The 23,329-nt window shown below is 57.7% G+C and overlaps 2 protein-coding genes across 5 annotated transcripts; both read left to right on the top strand.

Moving 5' to 3' along the window:
• The first annotated feature begins 484 nt into the window (after positions 1 to 484).
• On the top strand, positions 485 to 3,705 carry ABHD16B (abhydrolase domain containing 16B). Its single transcript, XM_059036553.2, is given in 3 exon segments — positions 485 to 668; positions 671 to 1,218; positions 1,220 to 3,705. Coding segments are annotated over 3 exon segments (1,386 nt in total). The 3' UTR covers positions 1,874 to 3,705.
• A 118-nt stretch (positions 3,706 to 3,823) lies between these two features.
• Positions 3,824 to 21,096, top strand: TPD52L2 (TPD52 like 2). 4 transcript variants are annotated; one of them, XM_059036574.2, is made up of 9 exons: positions 3,824 to 4,018; positions 6,440 to 6,585; positions 8,409 to 8,557; positions 9,430 to 9,489; positions 13,977 to 14,078; positions 17,101 to 17,127; positions 17,892 to 17,933; positions 18,944 to 18,992; positions 19,518 to 21,096. In XM_059036574.2, the coding sequence occupies exons 1-9, from the start codon at positions 4,000 to 4,002 to the stop codon at positions 19,611 to 19,613; spliced, it is 690 nt and encodes a 229-aa protein (XP_058892557.1). In that variant the 5' UTR covers positions 3,824 to 3,999; the 3' UTR covers positions 19,614 to 21,096. The 4 variants fall into 4 exon arrangements, with proteins under 4 accessions (XP_058892557.1, XP_058892560.1, XP_058892561.1 ...); XM_059036577.2 differs by lacking the exons at positions 17,101 to 17,127; positions 17,892 to 17,933 and having other exon boundaries at positions 3,827 to 4,018; XM_059036578.2 differs by lacking the exons at positions 17,101 to 17,127; positions 17,892 to 17,933; positions 18,944 to 18,992 and having other exon boundaries at positions 3,847 to 4,018; positions 19,518 to 20,348.
• The last annotated feature ends 2,233 nt before the right edge of the window (positions 21,097 to 23,329 follow it).

Raw genomic sequence — 23,329 nt, 5'->3', positions numbered from 1 at the left:
CCTGTGTGTCCACCTACAGTTCAAGGAGGAAGGGGCCAGACGCTGCTCAGGCGCGGGTGGAGGTGGCCTTGCGCGTGGGTGAGAGGCTAATGAGGCCCCGGGAGGATGCGGGCCAAAGAGGGCCTGGCGAGGGTGTGGCTGCGCCAGGGTCCTGAGGCTGTGGCCCAGGCGAGGGCGGGGTGGGGGGGAGGGGCGGTCCACCACGCCCGGAACCCTCTGTGCGCCCATCACAGACTGCCGCCTCTCCGGAGCAATGGTGACTCACAAAGCCGGCCCACGCCGGGCAGAGAGAGGATGCCTCTCCCGGCCCAGGTCATAAAGGCCACGAGGGCCAAGCCCTGAGGAGGCATGTCCCGAGGCGGCCCCGCGCGCGCCCTTCCCTTCCGCTGCCCTCCGGGCCGGACCTAGGCCTCCCACTGCAAGCGCCATCCGGCCAGCGACTGGGCCTTAGGGCTCTCTGTCGGGGCCCGGCGCCTTAGCGCCCATGTGCATGGTCTGCTTCGTGAAGGCGCTGGTGCACTTGTTCAAGATCTACCTGACGGCAAACTACACCTACAACTTCCGCGGCTGGCCTGCGGACTTCCGCTGGGGTGACGTGCGCGCCGCCAACGGGGGCCGCAGCGGTCACCGGGCGCTGACGTGCGCCGCGGCCGCGGCGGGCGTGTGGCTGCCGGGGGCGCGGCGCTGGGCGAAGACGCGCAGGGGCGGCCGTCCCGCGGTGCGCGCAGCCAGGCGCAGTGCCTCCTGCAGCAGATCCGTGAGCTGCCCGGCCGGCTCGCCAGCTACGCGCTGGCCCACTCAATGGGCCGCTGGCTCGTGAACCCCGGCTCCGTGTTCCTGATGACGCGCGCGCTGCTGCCGCTGCTGCAGCAGGGCCAGGAGCGCCTGGTGGACCGCTACCGCGGCCGGTGCGCCAAGCTGGTGGCCTGTGACAGCAACGAGATCAACACCATGTTCATGGAACGCCGCCAGCGCCCGGGCAGCCATGGCCGCGGCCTGCGCCTCATCATCTGCTGCGAGGGCAACGCCGGCTTCCACGAGATGGGCTGTCTGTCGGCGCCGCTGGAGGCCGGCTATTCAGTGTTGGGCTGGAACCACCCAGGCTTCGGTGGCAGCACGGGCGCGCCGTTCCCTCAGCACGACGCCAACGCCATGGATGTGGTGGTCAAGTACGCGCTGCACCGCCTGCACTTCCAACCCGTGCACGTGGTGGTCTATCTACGGCTGGTCCATCGGTGGCTTCACAGCCACGTGGGCCACCATGACGTACCCGGAGCTGGGCGCGCTGGTGCTCGATGCCACCTTTGACGACCTTGTGCCGCTGGCGCTGAAGGTCATGCCCCACAGCTGGAAGGGACTGGTGGTGCGCACGGTGCGCGAGCACTTCAACCTCAACGTGGCCGAGCAGTTGTGCCGCTAACCCGGGCCAGTGCTGCAGCTCCGGCGCACGCTGGACGACGACGTGGTCAGCACCTCGGGCCACCTGCGCCCCCTGCCGTCGGGCGACGTGGAGGGCCACCGCGGCAACGAGCTGCTCCCGCGCCTGCTGCAGCGCCGCTACCCAGCCGTGATGGCGCGCCAGGGCCTCGCTGTCGTGACCCGATGGCTGCGTGCCGGCAACCTGGCGCAGGAGGCCGCCTTCTACGCGCGCTACCGCGTGGACGAGTGGTGCCTAGCCCTGCTGCACTCCTACCGCGCACGCTGCGAGGACCGGCAAGAGGACGAGGAGGCCTGGGGCCCACACGGGCTCGCTTTCCCCTGGCTAGTGGGCCAGGGCCTGAGCCGGCGGCGGCGCCAGCACCTCAGGAACGTGGAGGCGACCCACTGCAGTCCGCTGGAACCCGAGAACTTCCAGTTGCCCTGGAGGCTGTAGACCGTGCTTCTGCGTGTCCCTTCTCCCACCCGCCACCCCAAACCAGTAAAGCTGGCCCTGCCCAGGATCCCCACCTGGTGTCTGGGGCAGGGTGGGGCAATGCAAAGGGACCTGGCACTCTCCCTTACTGGGGCATCCCCTTCCCTCCTTTCTCTTCCTTCCTCCAACATTTGTGGACGGTCCCACTCTGCTCCCAGCTCCTAAAGGGAATGCAAAGATTAACCTGACCCAGTTTATGGCAACACTGTGTGATGGGTGCCTTGATCACCTAGAAAGGATGGTGTGAACATGGGCTGTGGGACACCAGGAGGCGTCCTTCACCTGGCCTGGGTTACAGGATGACTCTGGGAAAGATGAGTGTTGAAGGGTCTGTGCAAGTCGCCTCTGACTATGAAAGGACACTGGCTTTGGAAGGGCTGTAAAAGTCTTAGCAGCTGGACCTCCCCAGGAGTGCGATGCTGCTGCTTCATAGGGTTCCCCCCGCCCCATTCCTGGCTTCTACAGGATGGGGTTCACTGTGGAACCACAGACTCAGAGTAAGTGGCAGGCAGTCCAGGTGGAACTACAGACACACCCGCACTGACCACTCCTTGCTTTGTTCCTGGCTCAGAGACACCGTACAGAATGAGAGACAGGCGCTCTGCCCGCCACCCTCTGAAATGCAGTTGCATCCTTACCACCTGCCCTTAATTGTATGAAGCAGGGGCTACGGCTGTCCTCAGCCCCTGGGGACAGGGGCTGGCCAGGGTGGTTTCAGCTAGAAACTCTGGAAAAGCTGAAAGAAGGCAAGTGGGGCGGGCATATAATTGACGGCCCCAGAGTAGGACCTGGCCTGGATGCACCTGGGCCAGTGCAAGCAGAGGCAGGTACTTAAGGTGACCTAAAGTACCAGGAAGACCTATGGGGAGAAGGTGAGCTTTGAGCTGAGACAGTAAGAGGAGTTAGCCAGGTGAAGGAATGGATTTCCTTCCTAGGGATCAGTACATGCAGGGTGGCTTGGCTGTTTGCGGGAATGCTGTCCAGAAGGGTCAGATCCTCAAGGGTTTGAATACCACTAAAGCATTGGTCCCCAACCTTTTTGGCACCAGGGACCGGTTCCGTGGAAGACAATTTTTCCACGGACAGGGGGGAGGGAAAGGTTCAGGTGGTGATGCGAGCGATGGGGAGCCGCAGATAAAGCTTCGCTCGCTTGCCCGCCGCTCACCTCCTGCTGTGCAGCCCCAGCCCCCGCACTAAAGGATTGCTTGCAGAGGCAATTAGTAGCCAAGGAAGGGTAGTCGTGGGACTTGTTTTAGCGGGACCGGGTTGCCTAATGGCTACACACCTCTCCTTTGACAAGTTTCGCAAACTCTTCTCCGGAGTCTGCAGGAAGCAACTCAACTAGCTGAGTGACGGGCAAGTAACTCTGGCCTCAGTTTTCTCATCTGTAAAGTGGGGAGGGCCCCATCTGTCTCACCGGGTTGCTGTGAAAAGGAAGTGAGAGAACACGGGGTCGAGGGGCGCCATCAGCCAGAAGAGAGCAACTCGTGGTCGCGCCTTTTTCTGCGCAACCCTCATACAACTTAAAAATCCCTACAAAAAGGACAGACCCAAAAAGGAAAAGAGCCCCAAAGTCAGTGGGTCAGCCCTCGGAGGGATCGCGAGCGGCCTGAGTCTGACCCGCCGAAGTACGTGAGCCGTGGCGCTCGCGGCTGGGGCAAGCACCCTGGAGACCTCCAAGAGGCCCACCTCCGTGATCCCGTAGTGCCATATTTCACGGTCCTCCCAGTTCCCACCTTACCCCGTGCACCTCAAGACCGTTCTACCTGTGCTTCTCGCTGGTGGACCGGCCTCCCTTTCCGGCTTCGTCCGCAGCCTCGGCCAATCAGGTTGAAGCTGATGAACCGGGACTGGGCCAAAACACTCCCTCATTGGACACCGCTCGTAGGGGCGGGACGGGGGGGGCGGAGCGCGCGTCAAAGCGGAAGTGGGTCGTCGCGCAGTTGATCACGTTATGCCGCGGCGCCTGAGGAGATTCAGCTGGCTAGTGCGTAAGCGGCGAGCGACACCTGGTGCGGCCCGCTCGGTTCCCGCTGCGCCCGCGACCCCGGCTTCGACGCCAGCTGCGGCCCGGTCGCCGCCTAAACATGGACTCCGCCGGCCAAGGTACCCGCTGGCCCGGCGCCGCGTGGCGGCCTTTGGGTCCCCCCGCCTGCGCGCTCCCATCCCGCGGCACCTCTTCCTCTCCCAGGCGCGCGGCCTAGAAGCTCCTGGCGAGTGTTCCGCCCCCGCTGGGACCGCTCTGAGCACTGGTTCCCCAGCGCCCTCCCCTCGCCCCAGAGTCTTGGGTTTCGTCACTCCGAGTAGCTCCCACTCTGCCCCCGCCCGACTCTTGCCCGGCGGGCCGCCCTCAGTCCCTGCGCAGGGCCCTCGGGGACACTCCATCCGTCCCTGGATGCGGGCCGAGGTGCCGTGCGCGGCGCCCAGGGAGTGGAGGGGAGGGGAGGCGACGCCGTCCTCGCGTTGGGCGCAGCGCCCCTTGGGTGGCAACGCAGCTTGGAGCCCAGCCTACTGCAGAGTTGTCTGGAGGGGGAAGGGTGCAGTGAGTCTGGGGCACACCCAGCGTACCAGGCCTGTTTCCGGAACAGACATCCCAGACTAGTTTGAGGTGGCCGCCGCGGGGTGTGGAGCGGGCCCAGAAACTTAAGATCTTGAGGAGGTGGTACGAGTCTGTCTTCCATCCTGGGGCTCTAGAGGGGGTGCTAATACTACGTTGATGTAACTACACTGGATGATTTCAGGGCGCTTTTCTATCGTTTGATCTGTGTCAGCGTATTAAACATTAGAATTCGTCATATGCGTGGGGTTCAGGTCATGAGAACGACAGAAAACTTTTACTGAGCGCCTACTATATGCCAGACACCATTCCAAGCCTGTTTCTCAGATCTTTTTCCATTTCCGGGATAACCTTTTTAGAATGGTCAAAAAAACCCCCATTTTTGCAGATGATTATACAGACTGAGCTGAGACTCACCCAGGTGAGGGGCTCTAGCCCCCTAGTGTTGCGTACTGCACCAGTCCGTGTTAATTCTCTCTGTAGGTCCTTTAGTAAGGACCTTGGTCTCCTCTGAGTCCTGCAGTGGAGTACTGAGCTTGGTCTCACCCAGTGAGTGGGCGGTGCACAGCGTGTTTGGTGAGTGTACAGTTTTATCTGGGGGTGGTTTCCGTGGGATCCAGTTTTAGCTTTATAAGCAGGCACTGTCTGAGGGCCTTCATCTGTTTTTTAAGAATAGAAAAGTTGTAGCGATCTTAAGGCACTTACTGAATTTGAGTAGGTTCAGCATAGCAGGTACCAACGATGAAGTAAAATCATGTAGGTTGATCTCAGTTAAGTGTTGAAATCTGTTGATTAAAAAGAAAAGCTTCATTTAGTGAACATCTCTAGAGCACCACAGAAGTGCATGGCTCCAGCTGTGGCACATGTGAAGGGAGTGACACGGCCAGCTAAATAGAGTGTCTTTGGTTTTAAGGGCGTTTCACCTATTTTTAGCAGACTCTAGGGTTTCTAGAGTAGACAAACATACCTGCAGTTGAAGACACTTTTACTGTTTTGCAACCTTTGTGCCTTTAATTTACTTTTTCTTTTTTTTGGGTGGGGGGCCATGCCGCGCTTGGCTTACGGAATCTTAGTTCCCTGACCAGGGATTGAACGTGGGCACTCGGCAGTGAAGGCGCAGAGTCCTAACCACTGACCATCAGGGAATTCCCTTTAATTTACTTTTAAATGTGCCAAACACCATACGGAGCCCGTTTCTTCACAGAATGTGCTGATCAAAAGGGAAGCTGTTTTCAATGCTGATTGTATAATGTACTAAACAACGACGGCCTTGCATTTGGAATTGGAAAGAACTGACGTAGACCTGTTTTTCTTGTAAACTTCTAGTGCATATAGGAAAGTGTGTTTAACGTGGAGAGCAAACGTGACGCAGGGGTTCGAACCTGGTCTGGGTATAGCAGAGGTGTGAGGAGGCAGTGCCCTCTGCACACTGCCGCAGCCTTCTTGCTGTGGGGTGAGGGTCGAGGATGAACTGAGTGGATTTTGTTTTGCTGACTCCCCACAGGGGCTGGATGACTGTGTTCCTTGTGTGTAATCTTAGCCTGTGCCCTGGCGGAGCAGCTGATTGGAAAGTGGTGCTGGTTGTGTTTACAGCTGTATTAAGTTCCTGCACGCTAAAACATGGAAGAGCTGTTAGATCCAGCGGCTTTGTTTTTAACAAAGGTTTCCTGTGTGTGAAGATAGTATTCTTACAGGAGGAACCAGATTTAGGGAGTGGCTGCCTTGTGCCAGCATTTCTAGAACCTGAAGAAGCAACTTGGGTGGCCTGAGATGTGGCTGCTCTCAGTCTGGTGGCCAAAACCATCTTTGCAGAACCTTTCAGAGAAGAGGCATTGTCTCCACGGGTCCCCCGCCCCTTTCCCCTAAAACTGCCCTTGCACCCTTGCTTTCTTCCTTGGTGGAGATCTCTGTCCTCTATTCCTCTGTGACTTCTTATTTGATGCTCTCTGACCGCATTTTGTCTCTGGCAGATATCAACCTGAATTCTCCTAACAAAGGTCTGCTCTCCGACTCCATGACGGACGTCCCTGTGGACACAGCGGTGGCCGCGCAGGCTCCTGCTGTTGAGGGTCTGACAGATGCCGAGGCGGAGGAGCTCAGGGCTGAGCTTGCAAAGGTGTTGTGCCATGGCTGTCCATCCGGGGGTGACTGTGAGCCCCTCCCAGCCTAATGAGGGGCCAGAGTGCTGGCTGTGCTCTGGAGAAATTGCCCTGGGAGATTGTCCCTGGAGCCCCACAGAAACTGCCCTCTGCAGCCCTTGGTTTGCGTGTGTCTGGCACTTTGTAGGTGCTCCGTGAGGAGAATGTCCACATGGGGCAGCTGCTCTGAGCACACCATCTGCTGGGAGTTTCTCTCTTGGAATCAACACGACATTTTCAAGACCCCCACGGATATATCTGTCCCTGGATCTTCATTTTCCTTTTAAAAATACTTCTCCTGTAAAAAGCATTTCTTGTGATCTTTTTAAAGTGAGAGCTCTTTAAGAGGAAATAGGAGTTAAGAACAAAAGTCTCTGCGTATAATTTTTATTCAGACTAACTGCCAAGAGTGTTTCTTTTTACGGTGTGATACAGAGTCTCATAGTGACTCACTTGAGATTCCAGAATCTGGGGAAATGAACTTGTTGGCATCAGTCAGGCAGAGGCTGGAGCACGCTTGTTGCAGTTCTCTGCTCCGTGTTCGGAAACAAGCCCGTCCTGATACATCCTGGGTCCAGGCCTGGGTCTGAGCAGAGCTGGTCATGGGGACAAACGCAGCCCCAGGACCAGGTTTTAGACCATAGAGGAGGCTGCCCTTTCTGAATTGAACGGAGGTAAAGGAGAAGCAGCAAGAAGTCCCAGGAGACTTATATTTTGCCTTTTATTTCAGGACATGTTGGTTTAGAGAATAAAACCACAAGGTCTTTTTCGGAGGTGAATTGCAAAATGAAGAAGCTCCGTGTTTCTTAAAAATTTCAGCTTGCGTGTCCACGTGCCCTTAAGCCCATGTGCCCAAAGCACCATAAATGGAAAGTTCAAGTCACCGAGTGTCACTGCTGGGGTGACTGGTAGTAGTTTGGCCTTAGATGATCCTGTAGTTTTGAATCATTTCTTTTTCAGTGTTTTCTAAAGCAGAATCTAGTGATATATAGGGTTCTAGGCTGTTGTTAGTGCCTTAATCCAAACAATAATTTTTTTAAGAAAGGGACTTTTTTTTTTTTTTAGAGTAGCTGTTCACATAGCAGCAGGAAGTACTGAGAATTTAAAGTAGGAAGGCTCTAAAGGATGTTCCTCTCTGTAGTTCACTCTTTGTTGTAAGACATGAGAAGGTTCTGGTCGTTATTGTCAAGACAACTTCTGTTGCCCAACTCAAATTATTTTAAGCAGAAAAGAGAATTTTCTTTGGGCTTGTGTAAGTGGCTTTTGCCGAGGCCCTGCAGCTGACCTTGGGAACACAAGTGTTGTCACGAGGGTTGTTTCTCTGTCACGTGGGTCTCTGGCCCCCCACCCGTCTGTCAGCTCTGCTTCCTCCCCCGACGTGTGGAATTTCCCCCCGTGGCGCAGACGGGGCCCGGCTGCCAGCCCTCCCACCTTCTGTTACTCACAGCCGGGCCCGGAGCCTGGGCAGGAAGGGGCTGCTGTCTTCTAAGACCCGTTCCCAGTCCCAGGGAAGAGCTCCGACAGGCCTTGCTGTCGTCCACGGGCGGGCAGCCGTGGTCAGTAGCCCCGCCGGAACACTCGGCTTAGGGGGGCAGGACAGTTCTCCAGGAGAAGTCCAGGTGCTGGTGCAACATACAAACAGAACCGATGCCTGCTGTAGACTGTTCCTAAGATGAGCTGTGTTTCTGTAGATGGAAAATTCTCAGGTGATTTTGAGGAGGCCTTCACTGCGACGTGTGTAAGGATGGTGGTCGCCTCCTGCCGTAGTGGTGGCTGAACCCTGGTGACCGTGCTTTTGCAGGTGGAGGAGGAAGTTGTCACTCTGCGCCAGGTGCTGGCAGCCAAGGAGAGGCACTGTGGAGAGCTGAAGAGGAGGCTGGGCCTTTCTGCCTTGGAGGGCCTGAAGCAGAACCTGTCCAGGGGTTGGCACGACGTACAGGTCTCTAGCGCGTGAGTGTCTGCTCTACCTGCTGGGTGGGCGTTGAGTCCTGGGGGTGAGGGCCCTCCTGGGAACGGGGGCAGCAAGTGTGCCGCTTGCACGCAGCCAGCTGGGGGCCCCGAATCCTTGCCAGCAACTGAATTTGTATTTACTCAAAGAGTGTAGAGTCTACACGTGTTTTTAAAAGGCGGCAGACATGCTAGCTAGTTGTCCAAGCAGAAATTGACCAGAAGACTATGTTTCAGGGTCTAAATTGGAGAGAACACGAATTAGGTGCTTAATGAGGCTGCTTTTCCAGTGGTCCCCACAGGTCAGCGTCCGCCGAAGTGGACATGAGTCCTTCTCATGACCGTGATGCGGTCAGGACCTCTGACCCAGACCCTCTGTGCCACAGCTCTCTGAATCTGGGTAGTGCGGCTGTGTGGCTCCTCTGAAACATATCCTCCGAGGTGGGGGGATGGGAGATGTTTCCCACTGTCTGAGAAGCCATGTTCCCACAGGAAGACCAAATCGATTTTCATAAATCTGCCCTAGGAAAGGCCCAGTTCTCTGTCCTAGGAAATTGTAGGCCTTGAACCCCAAAGGGTGGCTGTCAGAGTACTGTGTTGGGGCCATGGGCTGTGCCCTTCTTGCTCCTCCCAGCCGTTCCCCAAGAGACAGCTTCCGTCGGATGAGCAGGCCCTCTTCCGGCATGAGGAGAGCGTCTGGACCTGCAGATGCCTCACCTGGGCCTGCAGGGCAGGAGCTGAGCAGGAGCAGGCTGAACGCTCAGTCTTGCTGCCAAGTGGCCCTTCTCTGTTCTCCCTGGAATGTCACTTGCAAGTTTGAAACCGGAGTTGAAGTAGTTTTTCTAAATCATTTACCACAGACTTTCTGTTTTTAGCTACGTGAGAACTTCTGAGAAACTTGGAGAGTGGAATGAGAAGGTGACCCAGTCGGACCTGTGAGTGCCTCTGCTGCCGGCACCTCCATCCCCTTCCTCCTGACACTTCTCGGGGGGACAGGGAGGTTGTGCACACTTGGCTCAGACCTAGTGGTGGCGTTTCTTGGCTATTTTATTTTTAATATAATTTTTCTCCTGTCAAACACGAAAGAAACGGTCCTTTCAGTGCTTCTGGAAGAGGGTGCGGACGCTGAAGGAAGTTCACTCCGCCACCAGACCGCACAGAAAGCTTCCCCCTGCCTGATGTGTGTCCCTCAGATCGGAGGCCAGAGCTGAGCTCGGGCCACGTCTCTGGCTGGTGATGCACCTTGGGCGCTACCTGGACTGATGCTGATGGTGCTTTTCCCCCTCCTTCCCCTGCAGACTTGGCTCCAGCTGTGGTGCTCTCAGGGTCTCTTGCACTTAGGGGTGGCTTGAGCTGGGGGCGCAGCATGGGCCGTGTGGGTCAGATCTCAAAGGAGCTTCTTTGGCCTGAGAAGCGCCAAGCTCTCAGCCACACAGAAAATAAGTAGAGCATGAAACCCTCGTGGGTAGCTCTCAGTGTCTGACAGAGCTCTGGTCCAGAAGGACTCCCGACATTTTATTTGAGATTCTTAAGATAATGGCACTTCATTCGTGCTCCAGTCTGGTTATAGCCTTTGAAGTGGGTGGTGCAGTATTTTATTTTATTATTATTTTTTAGATTTTATTGATTGATTGAGTGGCTGCATTGGGTCTTCCGTTGCTGTGCGTGGTCTTTCTGTAGTTGCGGCGAGCGGGGTCTACTGTTGATTTTGGTGTGCGGGCTTCTCATTGCAGTAGCTTCTTTTGTTGTGGAGCATGGGCTCTAGGCGCACGGGCTTCAGTAGTTGTGGCTCGCAGGCTCTGGAGCGCAGGCTCAGTAGTTGTGGCGCACGGGCTTAGTTGCTCCACAGCATGCAGGATCTTCCCGGACCAGGCCTCGAACCTGTGTCCCCTGCATTGGCAGGCAGATTCTTTAACCACTGCGCCACCAGGGAAGCTCCTGCAGCATTTTAAAATAGTCAATTTCTGGGATGTCTTGCTTAGAAGGAAGTGCTGTCGTGGTTGCCAGAAGGCACGGGCAGAAAGCCCTTCTGTGTTGGGCTGAGAGGAAACGGTTGTGACCCAGCTTGTCTTGGAGGTGCCGGGAAGCCCAGGTTGGCCAGCTGTGTGCGTGGAGCCTTTGCAGCCTGGGGTGACGAGGGGAGCCGGGCACAAAGTGGGTCTGGTGGTTGGAGTTTCATGCTGTTTGCGTGGCTTGGTAGCTGCAGGCCAGCTCACGGTGCAGACCAAAGCTGAAAATAGCCTTGGGAGATCTTAGTGCTGTTCTGTAAAGCTGGTTGACAGGAAGCTGCTGGGATACTGTTTCCGACGATCACGGTTCTGACTCCTCTGAACGGACCCTGTGGCTCTGGGCCTGCAGGTGTGGCTGGTGGGATGGCCCTTTGCGCGCACTTCATCAGGCAGCAGCCACGAGGCCTTAGCCCCAAGTCTGGTGGTAGAGTTGTCAGGGCTGGAGGCATCTCTGCAGTGATAGTCCAGGATGGGGACAACAGGACACAGCTGCTCTGCACTCTCGGGGGCGCCTGACTGGCGCCTCCCTAGCGGTGGCTGCCGGAGACCGCTGCTGGGGTTTCGCGTCCAGAGCCTCGGAGCCACCCTGTCTTTCATGATCCGTGTGCTGGTGGATCCCTTTCGGAGAGCGCCGCCCTTGGGGAGGAGGCGGGCGTGAGCGGCCTGAGCGCTTAGCTCTCTGGTGCAGTGGTCCTGTCATGAGTGTGTTGATGCCATTTGGGAGGGGGTCTCTTCCCTCGGCCAGCTGTTGATTCAGCAGCCATGCTCTGTTGGCCATGAAATGATCACCTAATGGGATCCTTTTCTAGGTAGATCATAGCTAAAATCGTCCTTTGCCCGGACACCAATAAATTGCACAGTCACTCGTTGGCATGTTGAGTTCTTTGGTCGCAGGTGACAGAAAGCACAGCTACAGATAATGTCAGCCTAGGAGGGACGGGGAGGCTCTGCCCGGGGCTCCCAACCTGGGTCCCTCCCCCTTCCACTCTCCCCACGGTGGCTTTGCGCTCAGCTAGCTCCTCTGTGGCCAAGGGGTGCCTGGTGGGGCTGGATGGCATCTTCCCAGCCTTGCAGACCAACGGTAAGATTGTGCTCTCACGGTGGTCAGGGGGCTGTAGCCTCTGGCCAGGCAGTCTGGGATCACGTGCCCCACCGAGCAGGAGACGGAGACAGCCCCCCAAGGGAGGGTCCTGGAGGAGGAGCATCCAGCAGATGCCTCCCTCTGACTGACAGCTCATTGATCATGGGAGAGGAAGCCTTTGTTTTCCTAAAAGGTGAAAGGGGGCTTCCCTGGTGGCGCAGTGGTTGGGAGTCCGCCTGCCAATGCAGGGGACGCGGGTTCGTGCCCCGGTCCGGGAGGATCGCACATGCCGTGGAGCGTCTGGGTCCATGAGCCATGGCCGCTGAGCCTGCGCGTCCGGAGCCTGTGCTCTACAATGGGAGAGGCCACAGCAGTGAGAGGCCTGCGTACCGCAAATTAAAAAAAAAAAAAAAAAAAAAAAAAATGAAAGGAATTCCCAAAGGGGCAGTGGCCAGGGCCACACAGCCTGGTGCTTTCAAGCACGGGTGGGGCTGAGTTACCAGGACATGGACGCTGGCTCTGCCCTGGCCTCTGCACCACATCTGTCCCAGAGGGGTGCTGCCCTGCAGAGTGGACCACAGCACACGCCTCTCCTCCTGGTGATTCAGTGCCTGGGCCCCCCTCTCGGTCACCCTCACGACGCTCCACTTCTGTTGCCACCGTCTTGTGAGACACTGAGACAGGCCATGGTGTAGGTGGCAGCTCCGGGTAAAGACGTCTTGAAGTCAGAAGGCGCCTGGGAGAATTGCGACCAAAGTCTGTGTGGAAACCCTCTGAAAGGAGGGTGTGGACTTGGGTTTTAGTATGAATCAGCTGTGGCCTAGAATGGACCTTGTCGCTCGGCCCAGGGGATCCTGTCCAGGCCCCAGTTGTGCAGATACCTGGGTCGCTGGGCAGGTGATTGGGCTTTGAGTTCCTGTTCACTTCAGTTCTGTGATCGTGTCAGACTATCACTGGGGGAGGAATTTCTCGTTGTCAGGGTTTTCTAAGGCCTGGGTTCAGAATGAGGCATCTTATTAGTTTTTGAATCCGGAAAACGCAGAAGCAGATTTTTCAGTAAGGACTTTAGAAATTATTTTTTCTCCGTTATTAACAGTGTGTTCCAGAATTACTGACCTTCTGGGAACTGAGATAAACTTAAATGTCTTAGCTGTTTCAAGATGTTTCCAAACTCTTGCTGGGAAGTGACACGTGTTTTGAGGCCCGGGCCCTGCTGTGCTGTGAGTGGCTGCAGCTGAGCGGAGGGAGGCCCCTCCAGGGTGCTTGGGGCCAGGCCGTCCCCACAGGACGGGGAGTGCAGGGCTCCAGGTAGAAGGCTGGCCTGAGGGAGGTGGGTAGCAGGCGCTCAAGTGGGGCCTCCCGAGGGCAATGGTGAGGGGTGGATGGCAAAGGGGGGGCCGGGAAGCCCAACTGCCGGTGCCGTCCAAGCCAGCCCTCTGTGACCCTGGGGGTGCCAGGAGGGCCGGAGCCGGCTGGCATCTCTGGAGCCCTACCATCTTGAGCCATTATCGTGGGGTTGCCAGTTGGGCTAGAAAGGAGCTCCTGGGTTCAGGCTGCTGTGTCTTCTGGTTCTGGTGGGGGCTGGATGGGGGGGCGGGGGGGGGTGCTGGCGGCTGAAGGTGTTGGCTCTCAGCCTGGGCCTGAGGGTGTCCTAGCCGTCCCTGTGGCCCAGGCACCCTGCCCGTGCCTGTGCCACTGCCGTTGAGGTCATGAGCCATCTTGTTGTGGGTGGATGGGGCAGGAGGGTGTGGAACAGGCTGTCTCCTTGGGGCGCCAAGACCACCCCCTTGAACCAGATCTCAAAGGACGTGGTAGATGCAGAACAGGAGGGTGGAGGGCTGGAGGGGCTGCTCGGGGTCTGAAGGCTGGCCCGGCACCTGCCGCACTTGCCGGCTGCATCCCCTGTGGGTGTGGTTGAGCTGTTCTGTCCTCAGAGGACTGTCTTAGATGAGAAGAGAAAAGAGAAGCCCCAGGAGGGCCTGAGGGGCCGGTCTGCTTGGCCGCAGGCCCTGGTCTCTGTGGACTTCTTTGCTGCAGGGGTCGAGAGAGGTGGGGCAAGTAAGTTTCCACGGAAGGGAGGGAACCCTGCATTACAGGGAGAGCAGAAAACAGTGTTATTACAGGGTGGGGGGTCGTGACCTGGCAGTGCCGCGTCTGTCCCTCATGCAGTCCCCTGGGGGCCCTGAGACAGGACACGTGTCCTCTCTCTGGTGGCCAGGCTCACTCAACCGCCCTGACCGCCCCCTCTTTTCTTTGGGTGCCTTGTCCTTGGTGTGGGGAGGCATGGCTACGCCTTCAGTTCGGTTGGGTTAACTGGCGTTTCTCCTTCCAGCTACAAGAAGACCCAGGAAACCCTCTCTCAGGCAGGACAGAAGACCTCCGCAGCCCTGTCCACCGTGGGCTCTGCCATCAGCCGGAAGCTTGGGGACATGAGGTGAGACTCTGGCCCGACACCTCCACCCTGAGACTTGGGACGGGCAGGTGGGGTTTTAGGGGGTTTAGATCTACTAGAGGGTCTGCAGGAAGCCTGCCTGAGCCGCCGGGCTCAGATGCACATGCCTCAGGGGCCCCTCACCACCTGCAGGTGTGGCCACACCAGCCCCGGACCAGTTGGTTCACAAACCCTTGTTTACCGGCTACCTCTGCCATTTATTTGTATGTTTCTTGGGGTGAGGGGTGGGGGTGGGGTCACTGGTGCCTGTGGGTAACTTTGGTACTTGGGGTTGGTGGAGGCGGTGCTTCTTGTTGAAGTTCCATGGAGAGAAAACGATTTGGCCTGGGGGCAGCATCAGCCTGGGTGGCCCGCCAGCCTGGACAAGTCGAGGACGAGCGTGGTGTTTCTCGGGGTGTTTGCCAGGCCTGCCCTCAGAGAGCGTGCGGCTGCACACTAGGGCCCCCGACTGAGTGTTCTGTCCCAGAGTGGATGAGACTCTGGTGGCCACCCGAGTGCCTCTGGGGCCAGGGAGCGTGGGGGGGCCCAGGCACTAGGTGGACCACACGCAGCAGTGCCCACCCCCAGCCTGATGGCCTGATGGCCACGCCGCTCCCAAGCCAGGCTTCACCCTGAGTTTCCTGCTCTGGGCTTCACTGCTGCCCCCGCAGGTCCTCCTTGGAGCCAGAGGCCGGGGCGTGACTCCTGGCTGAGCTCCCTCCTCACGGTGCCCTCACGAGGGCCTCCCTCCGGGTTGTTGGGACTGATTGGTGAGAGACAGCGGGCAGTGCGGGTCACCCCCATCGCTAGCACCCTGGACTTGGCTCCCCGGGTTCCACTGCCGGCCCTGCCTTGTCTCCTCATAGCCAAGAATCCTATGGAGTTGCCGTGGGTCTGGCCTGCTGAGCATGGCGTTGGGGGTCCCCCTGGACCTGATCCCTCACCTCTCACCCTTGAGGGGGCTCTTTCTTGCCAGCTTAGGGTAAGCATTTCCCTGCCTCACAGCCTGTGGCTGCCTCGTGGGCCTCAAGATAGGAGGCCAGCCCTGGCCGATTTGCCACAGGCACTCGCAAGCCCCAGGCCCCACCCAGGTGAGCAGAGGACACCTGGTGCCTGGAGCCGTGCTCGTTTGATATCGTTACACCTCTCCTCTCCCTGACCCCCCAGCTTTTTATTTTGAAAAACGTCAAACCTTCGGAGAAGCTGAACAGTCAGTAATAGGCAGTCTGCGCCTCAGGGGTGCCCACTCTACACTGGGGGTCCCTGCGGGCCACACTCGGATGCAGGCCTTGCCCACCACGGCTGTGATCCAGGCACAGGAGGGACCCGCCCCCCCCAGGCAGTGGCTCTGCACTGGCAGCAGGAGGGCCTATGGCAATTGCTCCCCAAGGCTTCGCGCTGCTCGGCTCACACTTGACTCTGGGTGTGTTCCTGGATCGAGTCTCCCTTGACGCTGGGTAGGATGCCTGCTGTGACCGCATGAGCCAGGCTGGGGTTAGCCCGGCGACAGGCTGACCACTCGTCCCCGGCGGCCAGGCCTCGCACCCCGGGCCCGTCACAGGGCGAGGGGAGCGGGGCGTCTGCTCGGCTCTGCGCTTTCCTGCAGAGGCTGGTCTGATGACAGGGCATCGGAAGCAGGTGACAGAGGTCTGCTTCGTCCTCTTCTGGGAGCATTCTCTTTCAGTTTTGGTGTCACGCGCTCCTGTTCCGTATTCTCACTCACTTTCGAGCGTGTTCAGAGCCCTCTGGGTGGGAAGCAGGCAAGGCGGCAGAGCCCCAGGCGTGGCTGGAAGCGGCTGCGGGCGAGCCTGCTGGGCGCTTCCTCACGTGAATGGCTTCGAGCTGGGGGAGCAGTGGCGCGGCCCCCGCCATGCTCTGTCTGCCCCCGCCCTCTGCTCAGGACCCGGAGTGGCCGTGGCGCTGCACGTCCTATGCCCCCCACGCGTGAGTCCGCCCCGCAGAGGCACCGGTGCGTGGTCACGGTGCCTGCTGGCTGGGGTCTCGTTCCGGGGCCTGTTGTGACTGCTGCTGGTGTTGCTCTCGTGATTCCAGTGGTGCTGTGAGCCTGAGCGTCTCAGGGCCCTCGCTGTGTCCCCATCGCCTCACCACGTGGTCTCAGGTGGTTTCTGAGGCCAAGGCCCTTTTACCTCCGTGGTTTGGAGCTCGAGGCTGACGGAGTTGCCCGCTTCTCAAGAAGGAGAACCAGGCCCAGGGAGGTCTCCCTTGCACATTCAGGGTCAGGTGCTGCTCAGTCCTTCAGGACAGCACCCCCACACTGGTGTCTCGAAGGGCCTGTCCAGGAGTAGCCCGGGTCAAGAGGCCTTCTGCATCCCCGGGGGTGGGGAACTGGATTGGGGCCAAAGACCCAGTTAAAGCAGGGTCAGGCCTCCGTCCAGCTGGGTGACCTTTGACGGGACACGTGCCTCCTTTCACCATTGGGCTCGTTCTCCCACCGAGCGGAGCAGGTCCTGCCGCCCACCAGAGCGGTGTGGGTACATCAGGCCATGTGACTGTCACTTCTGAAATGATCTCCATGTTGGGGTGGCCTCGTCCCCCTCCCCAACCCCCCACCCCCCCCGGGCAGCTGCCCTTGCACACGCTCAGATTTCTCGGTCAGTTTCTGTCATCTCTGGTGATGGAGCCAGAGCATGAAGTTCTGAGCCCTGGGGGTGTCGCAGGCCCTGTCACGGTGCATGGGGCGCCCCGGCCCAGCTGGAGTGCAGGCTGAAGGGGTCCTGGGTGAGGCACGGATCCCCGGGGCTGAAGAGCACCTCACGCCCTCACTCTACTTGTTTCTTTGGGCTTCTTCTCTCCAGTCTGTGGCGTAGTCAGATGCGAGGGTCCCTCGTATGTGACTGCTTCCGGGAGGGCGGGGCAGAGGCTGGAGAGGGGGCACGTGTCCTCCTCCAGCAGCGTGGTCGCTGGGGACCCTGTGCTCTTCCAGAGCTCGAGCAGAGGGGCTGGGGCAGGACCAGGCGCCCCTCCTAACGCTGCATCTCTTCTCTCCTCCTACCGCTGCTCTCAGGGCTCGGCCCTTCCCACACTCCTTTAGGTAAGACTGACGCTGGGCACGCCGCCGCCGCCGCGGGCATGGCTGGCCTCAGGGGAGGCTGTGCAGATGAAGGTGGGGGTGGGGCCAGCACAGCAAGGTGGCCACCAGCGGTGTGACGGGTACAGGGCTCCTCCCCTGATTGTGCAGCCGGAGGCTAGGTCCTGTCGCCGCCCGTTCTGACCCGGCCTCACCGAGTAGCCATCGGCCCACCCCTGACTCTATTCCTGGAAGGGGCCCTGCCAGCCCCCAAGCCATCGTGTCCCCATGTCCTCCTCCCCCAGAAGCGGTCCTGACCCTCAAAGTGGAGCTGGTCTCCTCCCCGAAACCAAGCGCTCTTTCTGCCGTGAGGTGCTTGGGACCGGGTCAGACAGCCTCCTGAGTGTCTTTTACCTTGTGCTGATCAAGCCGCTCCTCTGCCTTGGAGGTCTGGAACCCAAATCCAGAACAGTCTGTGACTTTAAATATCCCTCCTTGCCCTGCTGGTCTCTCTGGAGCTTGCTGTGAAGTCACATGGGGACACCTGGCGGTTCTTGGCACCAGAAGTGTCTCTAGCACCCCAGGCTAAGGGCGTCTTAGTTTCCTTGTCCCAGCACCCTCCTCCGGCAGTGTAACGCTTCTGGGGCCCGCGCGAGGGGCACCCGGGTCTGGTTCTCCCCCCGGGGGGCAGCCTTGCGGCTTCTCTGCGCTTCAGTGGTGTGGGGTGGGCGGGGCCTCAGCTTCCTGCCTTAACTCTCCTTCTCTGCTCCTACCACGCTTCCGAGCAGCAGCCACTCCATCCGCCACTCCATAAGTATGCCGACCATGAGGTAACGTGCCCCCGCACCCCACGGCTCCGCGAGCCCGCTGGGACCCCACTGGGAGGCCGGTGGGAGGGGGTGGCTCCGGCTGGTCCGTCTCACTCCCCAAACCCCTGAACCAAGGACCACCTTCCCCCTCAGCATCCTCTTGGCTCAGGGTTGGGAGATAACCTCTTCGAGGCTGAAGAGCTGGTGGGGGTGGGGCCCCAAACTGGGCTCCACCTGGAATTTTCCAGGGCTGCCCTCAGGGCCGGGCTGGAAGGGGCAGAGAGGCTTGCGCACGCCGAGAGGTCTCAGGTGTCTCCGATATTTTTATGGTGGCTGTTAATCCTGAGAACAGCCAGAGCCAAGACCTGTTCCTCTTTGAAGTCCCCACCTGTGCTCGCTCCTGCTCTGTGGTGCAGCCTGGGTCCCAGCAGAGCCCATGTCCACGTCCCAGGAGACTCTGCCGCAGCTGCTGCCCCCCGAGCGTGCCAGGGGTCACTAACAGGCTGCCTCCAGAGGCCTGGGCTCAGGGAGCTGCGGAGCCAGGGAGGAGGGCGGGGGTTGGGTGGGACCAGGCCTGGCCTGCTTTCTCCTCTGCCTCCTCGTCACACTCTGCTCTCCGAATGCTCCTTGGTTTTCCTCTTGCTCGACTTCCGTGAGAGATCTGTGTGAAGAACACGTGGGACTTTCCATAACCCCAAAATGTGTGCGTTTAGGGCGCAGCAGAAACGTGCCCAGCGTCCCCCGGCTGCCCAGTCGAGGGGTCTGCAGTTTGCCCAGATGAAGTCTGGGGCTCACCAGCTGGTGGCATGCAGATCTTCTGTTCTGCAGTTGGGGGGTGTGGCTGACCTCGGTTCTGTCCTGGGGAAGCCTCTGAACATGTGTGCCCCCTCCCCTTTTTTCGGCTCGTCACGTTTTTGCAGTGAGACCTAGGGATCTCTCCGGAGGATGACCCTAACCCCGAGTTCCTTCAGGTTTAGGAGGGTGACAAAACAATGTGCTCCTTATACTGACATCTTTCTCTCTTTTTAAAGGAATTCTGCCACCTTCAAGTCATTTGAGGACCGAGTTGGGACCATAAAGGTAACTGGATCTGGACCGCCCAGTTCTGCTGGGGTGGGACACGTCACTAATCATTGTAGGTACACGTGCAGTTAGGGGAAATGATACGGAGAGCTCTCGTACCTTGTGCAGTTTCCGCCGGTGTAACATCCTGCAGTGTCACAACCAGGAGACAATGGCTGTTACAGTCACAACAGAGCACAGTTCCACCATCCCCACAAAGATTGCGGCCTGCCTACCCCCTGCTCTACACCCCTGGCAACCCCTAACCTGCTCTCCGTTTCTGTTGTGTCAAGAACGTCGTGTAAATGCAGCCATGCAGCATGTAGTCTTTTGGGGATTGGCTCTTTTCACTCTGATTTCCTAGAGAGATATCGGGCCTGTTTCCCATGTTGGTGATTTGTTTCTTTTATTGCTGAGCGGTGTCCATGTTACATAAACTCACGTAGAGATCGGACACCTTGAATTCCCCGCACGGGCCGAGGATCTGCTAGGCATGCATGCTCTGTCTCATGTTCTTCTTTCTTGGTCTTTTCTCATCTGTAGTCTAAGGTTGTCAGTGGCAGAGAGAATGGCAGCGACAACCTACCTTCCCCGACCGGGAGTGGAGACAGACCCATGCCCGATCACACGCCCTTCTAAGCCCGTAGCGACTTTGCCCGGCCACGGAACAAGCACACCCTCATCGCCACAACTGCAACTTCGAGCGGCGGGTGTTGAGAACAATCACGCCATCCCCATGGAGACGTGGCCGCCGCGCTCGCACGGGTCAGAGAACATGTCTTGTACACAGATGCCTCCCCTTCTGTCGGCAGATCAGCAAAGCACTGTGCCGTCCTGCCTTGGAGCAGGAAGCGGGCAGGGTGGTGGGTCCCGAGGTGTGAGCCAAAGCCAAGCTTCTGTTGGGAGTCTTGTTAGTTGATCAGCATGTTGAAAGCGGGGTGGTGGGGGGAGGAGCGATCAGTGTAAAATGCGTGGTGTTTTCTGAACTTGCCTAAGTCGCAGAAGGAAGAGTCCTCCAGAAAGCCCTGCCTGATCTGCAGTTTTATTTCAAAATGCCAAACAGGAGAACTACCCATTTTCTGAGACCTTCCAGAAAACTGATTATCAGCAGATGCCTAATCATTACACTAATGATCTAGCTTTAAGAAAAGCAAATTCTTTATTTTTTAAATGCAGTGGGTTTTTCAAAAAGTAAAACTAAGCAAAGCAGCTTTAGCCTCACAGAAAATATTATTCCTTTGGACTCAAGCTGAAGTGCACGCCTTATATCGCCTTATGTTTTATTTGTTTATAATGTTTTTATATATATAAACGAGGGTTCTTCAGTGGATTTGGAGCACTATGTAAAATCCTGCATCCAGCCGAGGGGCAGCACCTCTGTGCCAGTGGTGTGTTTTATTTCATGAGTGCATTCCATCCCGGTATAGAAAACTGGTTTCTCACTCCCCAGTGATTGGGGCAGCTCCCGCTGGCCGGTGGGGGTGGGAGAAAGACAGACCAGCACCTTCACAGAGGGCTGGCGCTGCCCCTGTGCAAGTTGGGCCTGGCTGGCACATCGCCGATCAGCGGCTCCAACCTGCGTGTGGCACACACCAGGGCCAGAGAGCAACAGGCAGACCCGCAGGTAGGTCAGGGCCGGGGTGTCGGGTCAGCTGGGACTCTGCTGTTACCTTTTCTCAGGAGCTACAAAGATCTCTTTCCGCTCTGATGCTGCCACAGTCCAGCAGCCTCTCACCTAGGGCCCTACATCTGGCATACCTGGAGGGCCAGCTCTGTGCCTTGCAGGCTCTTAGCGGACAGAGACCTCGCCTGCATCTGTGCACTCTTGAAGGGAAGGAGCCATCAGCTCAGTGTCGTCTTTGGTCGACTGTGATGTGCTGTCTGGTACCTGAGTGTCTGCTGGTCACTTCAGACACACTGGGGCGGGGGTGGGGGGGGGCGCAGTCCACACTCGTGCCTTGGGAGGCACGCTGCTCGGTGCCGTTTCCCCAGGGTTGGAGTCTCTCGGATGGGGTGTGACAGGAAGGCAGGATGCAGGTGTAATAACTGATTTATCTTTTCCTTAAAGTAGATAATGGGTGATTTGTCAATAAAGCATTCCTTTGGGGGAAAACCCACTTAAGCTCGTGTGGTGTATCTTACTTCATTCAGGAAGGTGGCGAAAGAGTGGCAAAGTAACCGACAGGCAGGATCCCTGCACCCCAGGGAGAGGCAGGCGGGAAATAGGTGGTCTCAAATACAAATCCTAGATCTTCAGTGCCGTGACAGGGTGTGTTGGTGACAGAGCTGTGGGGTCTCTGGGGAGGGGCTATGGAGCATGGGGAGGAGCCGGCCAGGTTAGTCGAGTCTGGGCTGTGCTGCCAGAGCCATGCAGGCGGGCACTGCAGCAAGAGAGTGGCTGGCCGGCCAGGATTCACCCCACTGAAGGTCTCGGGCCTGACGGGAGAGCTGGTTGAAATCCTGAGGTCACCTAGCTGCAGCTGTAACAGCTGTGCAGGAGGGGCACATGTGTCCTCGGCCGGGTGGGCGGGTGGAGGGGCTCACTGAGAGGGGGTGGGCCCTGTTCCTTGGGCCAGCAGTGTGAGGCCATCTTCCCGTCCTCGTGGCCCGCTCTGCTGGGGCACCACGTGAAGGTGCCGACCACGGGTAGATGACGAGTCCTGGAGGCATGAGGCGGGGGTGGGCGAGCTCACGTGTGCAGAGCGGGGAGCAGGGACGCTGCGGGCTCTGCTAAGCGTCTGAAGGTCCTCTGTGTACAGGATTCAAAAGTCAAAACTGGGTGTGAGGCCCGCTCAAATGCGCCCGTTCCCTGCACACCCCCCACCCGCCCTCTACGATGACTCTTCATCCTCCCAGTGCTTGCTTCATGCAAAACCGAGCAACTACGAATGTGCGTTCTCATTCCCTTCCCGTTCTCACTCAAAAGATGGCTTACGACTTCCTGCACTCCGCTTTTCCTTCCTAATGCCGTGCCCTGGAGTGCTAGCCGCACCACCCCCGAGACTCCTCCCGGGAGAGCCTCGCTCTGCGCTGCCCTGGTGCTTTACACGTGTCCATTCCTGCTGTATCGGCTGTGCCCAGTGGGAAGTCCCTTCACTGGGAGCATTGGACCTCCTTTGAGGTCAGAGGGCATGGCTTGCCTGAGATGCAAGGGCACGGAAAGTTAATGACTTCAAATTGTATGAGATACACGCCCCAGCCCGGCAGTCCAACACAACATGAGGCGGCACCAAGTGGAAAAAGCACCACCGCTGCCCCCAGTCAGCATTTACTCTCATTGACGATGGAAATGGGTTCCGTGTGGTCTTCACTTATTCAATATTTAAATGTCAGTGGGTAAGAGTTTGCTAGGCTCTTGTTCTGGGGTACAAGGGTGACCCTGACATGAACCTAGCCCTCAGGTGTTCCCCCTAAATAACGGACCCGTGAGATGAGCTTTGAGAGCTTAAAGGACTGTAGCAAGTGGCGGGGCTGGCATTGGAGGGCAGCCATGGCACTGCTTCCCTGAAGTCTCCGTTTCCTCTCAAGGTGGGGTAAGGGCACCCATCTGGCCCAACTGAAGGGCCTGCAAAGCACAGGGCCTGACTGCAGCCACTGTCCATATTTGACAGTATTCTTCCTCTTATTTTCTCCAAACAGGTTGGCTTGTTTGTTTATAGACATACTTGTAATAATGTACTTCTAATATGTATTGTGCATTTTGCTCATTTTACTTTCAGGAGCTATCACAAAAATTTTCAGTGCTATTAGGTAACCTTTGTATACATCTTATAACTATATTGTTCCATTTGAACGTGCTTATTTGTACAGTTGTGCAGGTTTCCATTTTCACTATTATAAATAACACCATCAAGAGCAGCTTGGCGCATACAACTTTTTCTGTATTGGGGAACATCTTCTTAGAAAGAATACCCCCTAAGTGGAACTAGTAGGTCAAGGAGGGACTCGCTAAGGCCTGCTTCATTCATTCTTGCAGTGCCCAACGCAGCTTCACTCCGAAACTGGTACCGGGTTCATTCGGTTCTCTCACTCCTCCTGTGATTCTGGCCCGGAATCTTTAATCCTTTTGAATCAACGGACATAGGCACTAATCTGGCCTTTCTGTCTCTTGGTTTTCAAAGGCCTTTTCGTGCCTGCTTGATGTTGCACAATTTAATGGCTGCCAGGCGGCTTCCTGAGCTCTCTGCCACTTATAGGCCCTGAGCCTCGGACAGACTGGGCAGCTCAAGGCCGGCATGACGGCAGAGAGGCGTCAGAGGGCAGAGGTAGGCGGGGCTGGAGCCTATTGGCAGAGAGTCCGGATTTTACTCAACGTGTACAGGGAGCCTTGGATGTCATAAAGTTTCCGTGTTAAG

The sequence above is a fragment of the Kogia breviceps genome, chromosome 14 (genome assembly GCF_026419965.1).
Source record: "Kogia breviceps isolate mKogBre1 chromosome 14, mKogBre1 haplotype 1, whole genome shotgun sequence".
NCBI classification, from domain to species: domain Eukaryota; kingdom Metazoa; phylum Chordata; class Mammalia; order Artiodactyla; family Physeteridae; genus Kogia; species Kogia breviceps.
Note: the sequence above shows the minus strand (reverse complement) of the source record. Positions and strands in the feature narration are given on the sequence as shown.

Bases quoted from the DNA above. Each gene is read 5' to 3' on its own strand.
- TPD52L2 (XM_059036578.2), top strand. The intron at 6,586-8,408 runs GTGTTGTGCCAT...GTGCTTTTGCAG, and splicing joins TCAGGGCTGAGCTTGCAAAG to GTGGAGGAGGAAGTTGTCAC. The intron at 14,079-19,517 runs GTGAGACTCTGG...TCTCATCTGTAG, and splicing joins CGGAAGCTTGGGGACATGAG to TCTAAGGTTGTCAGTGGCAG.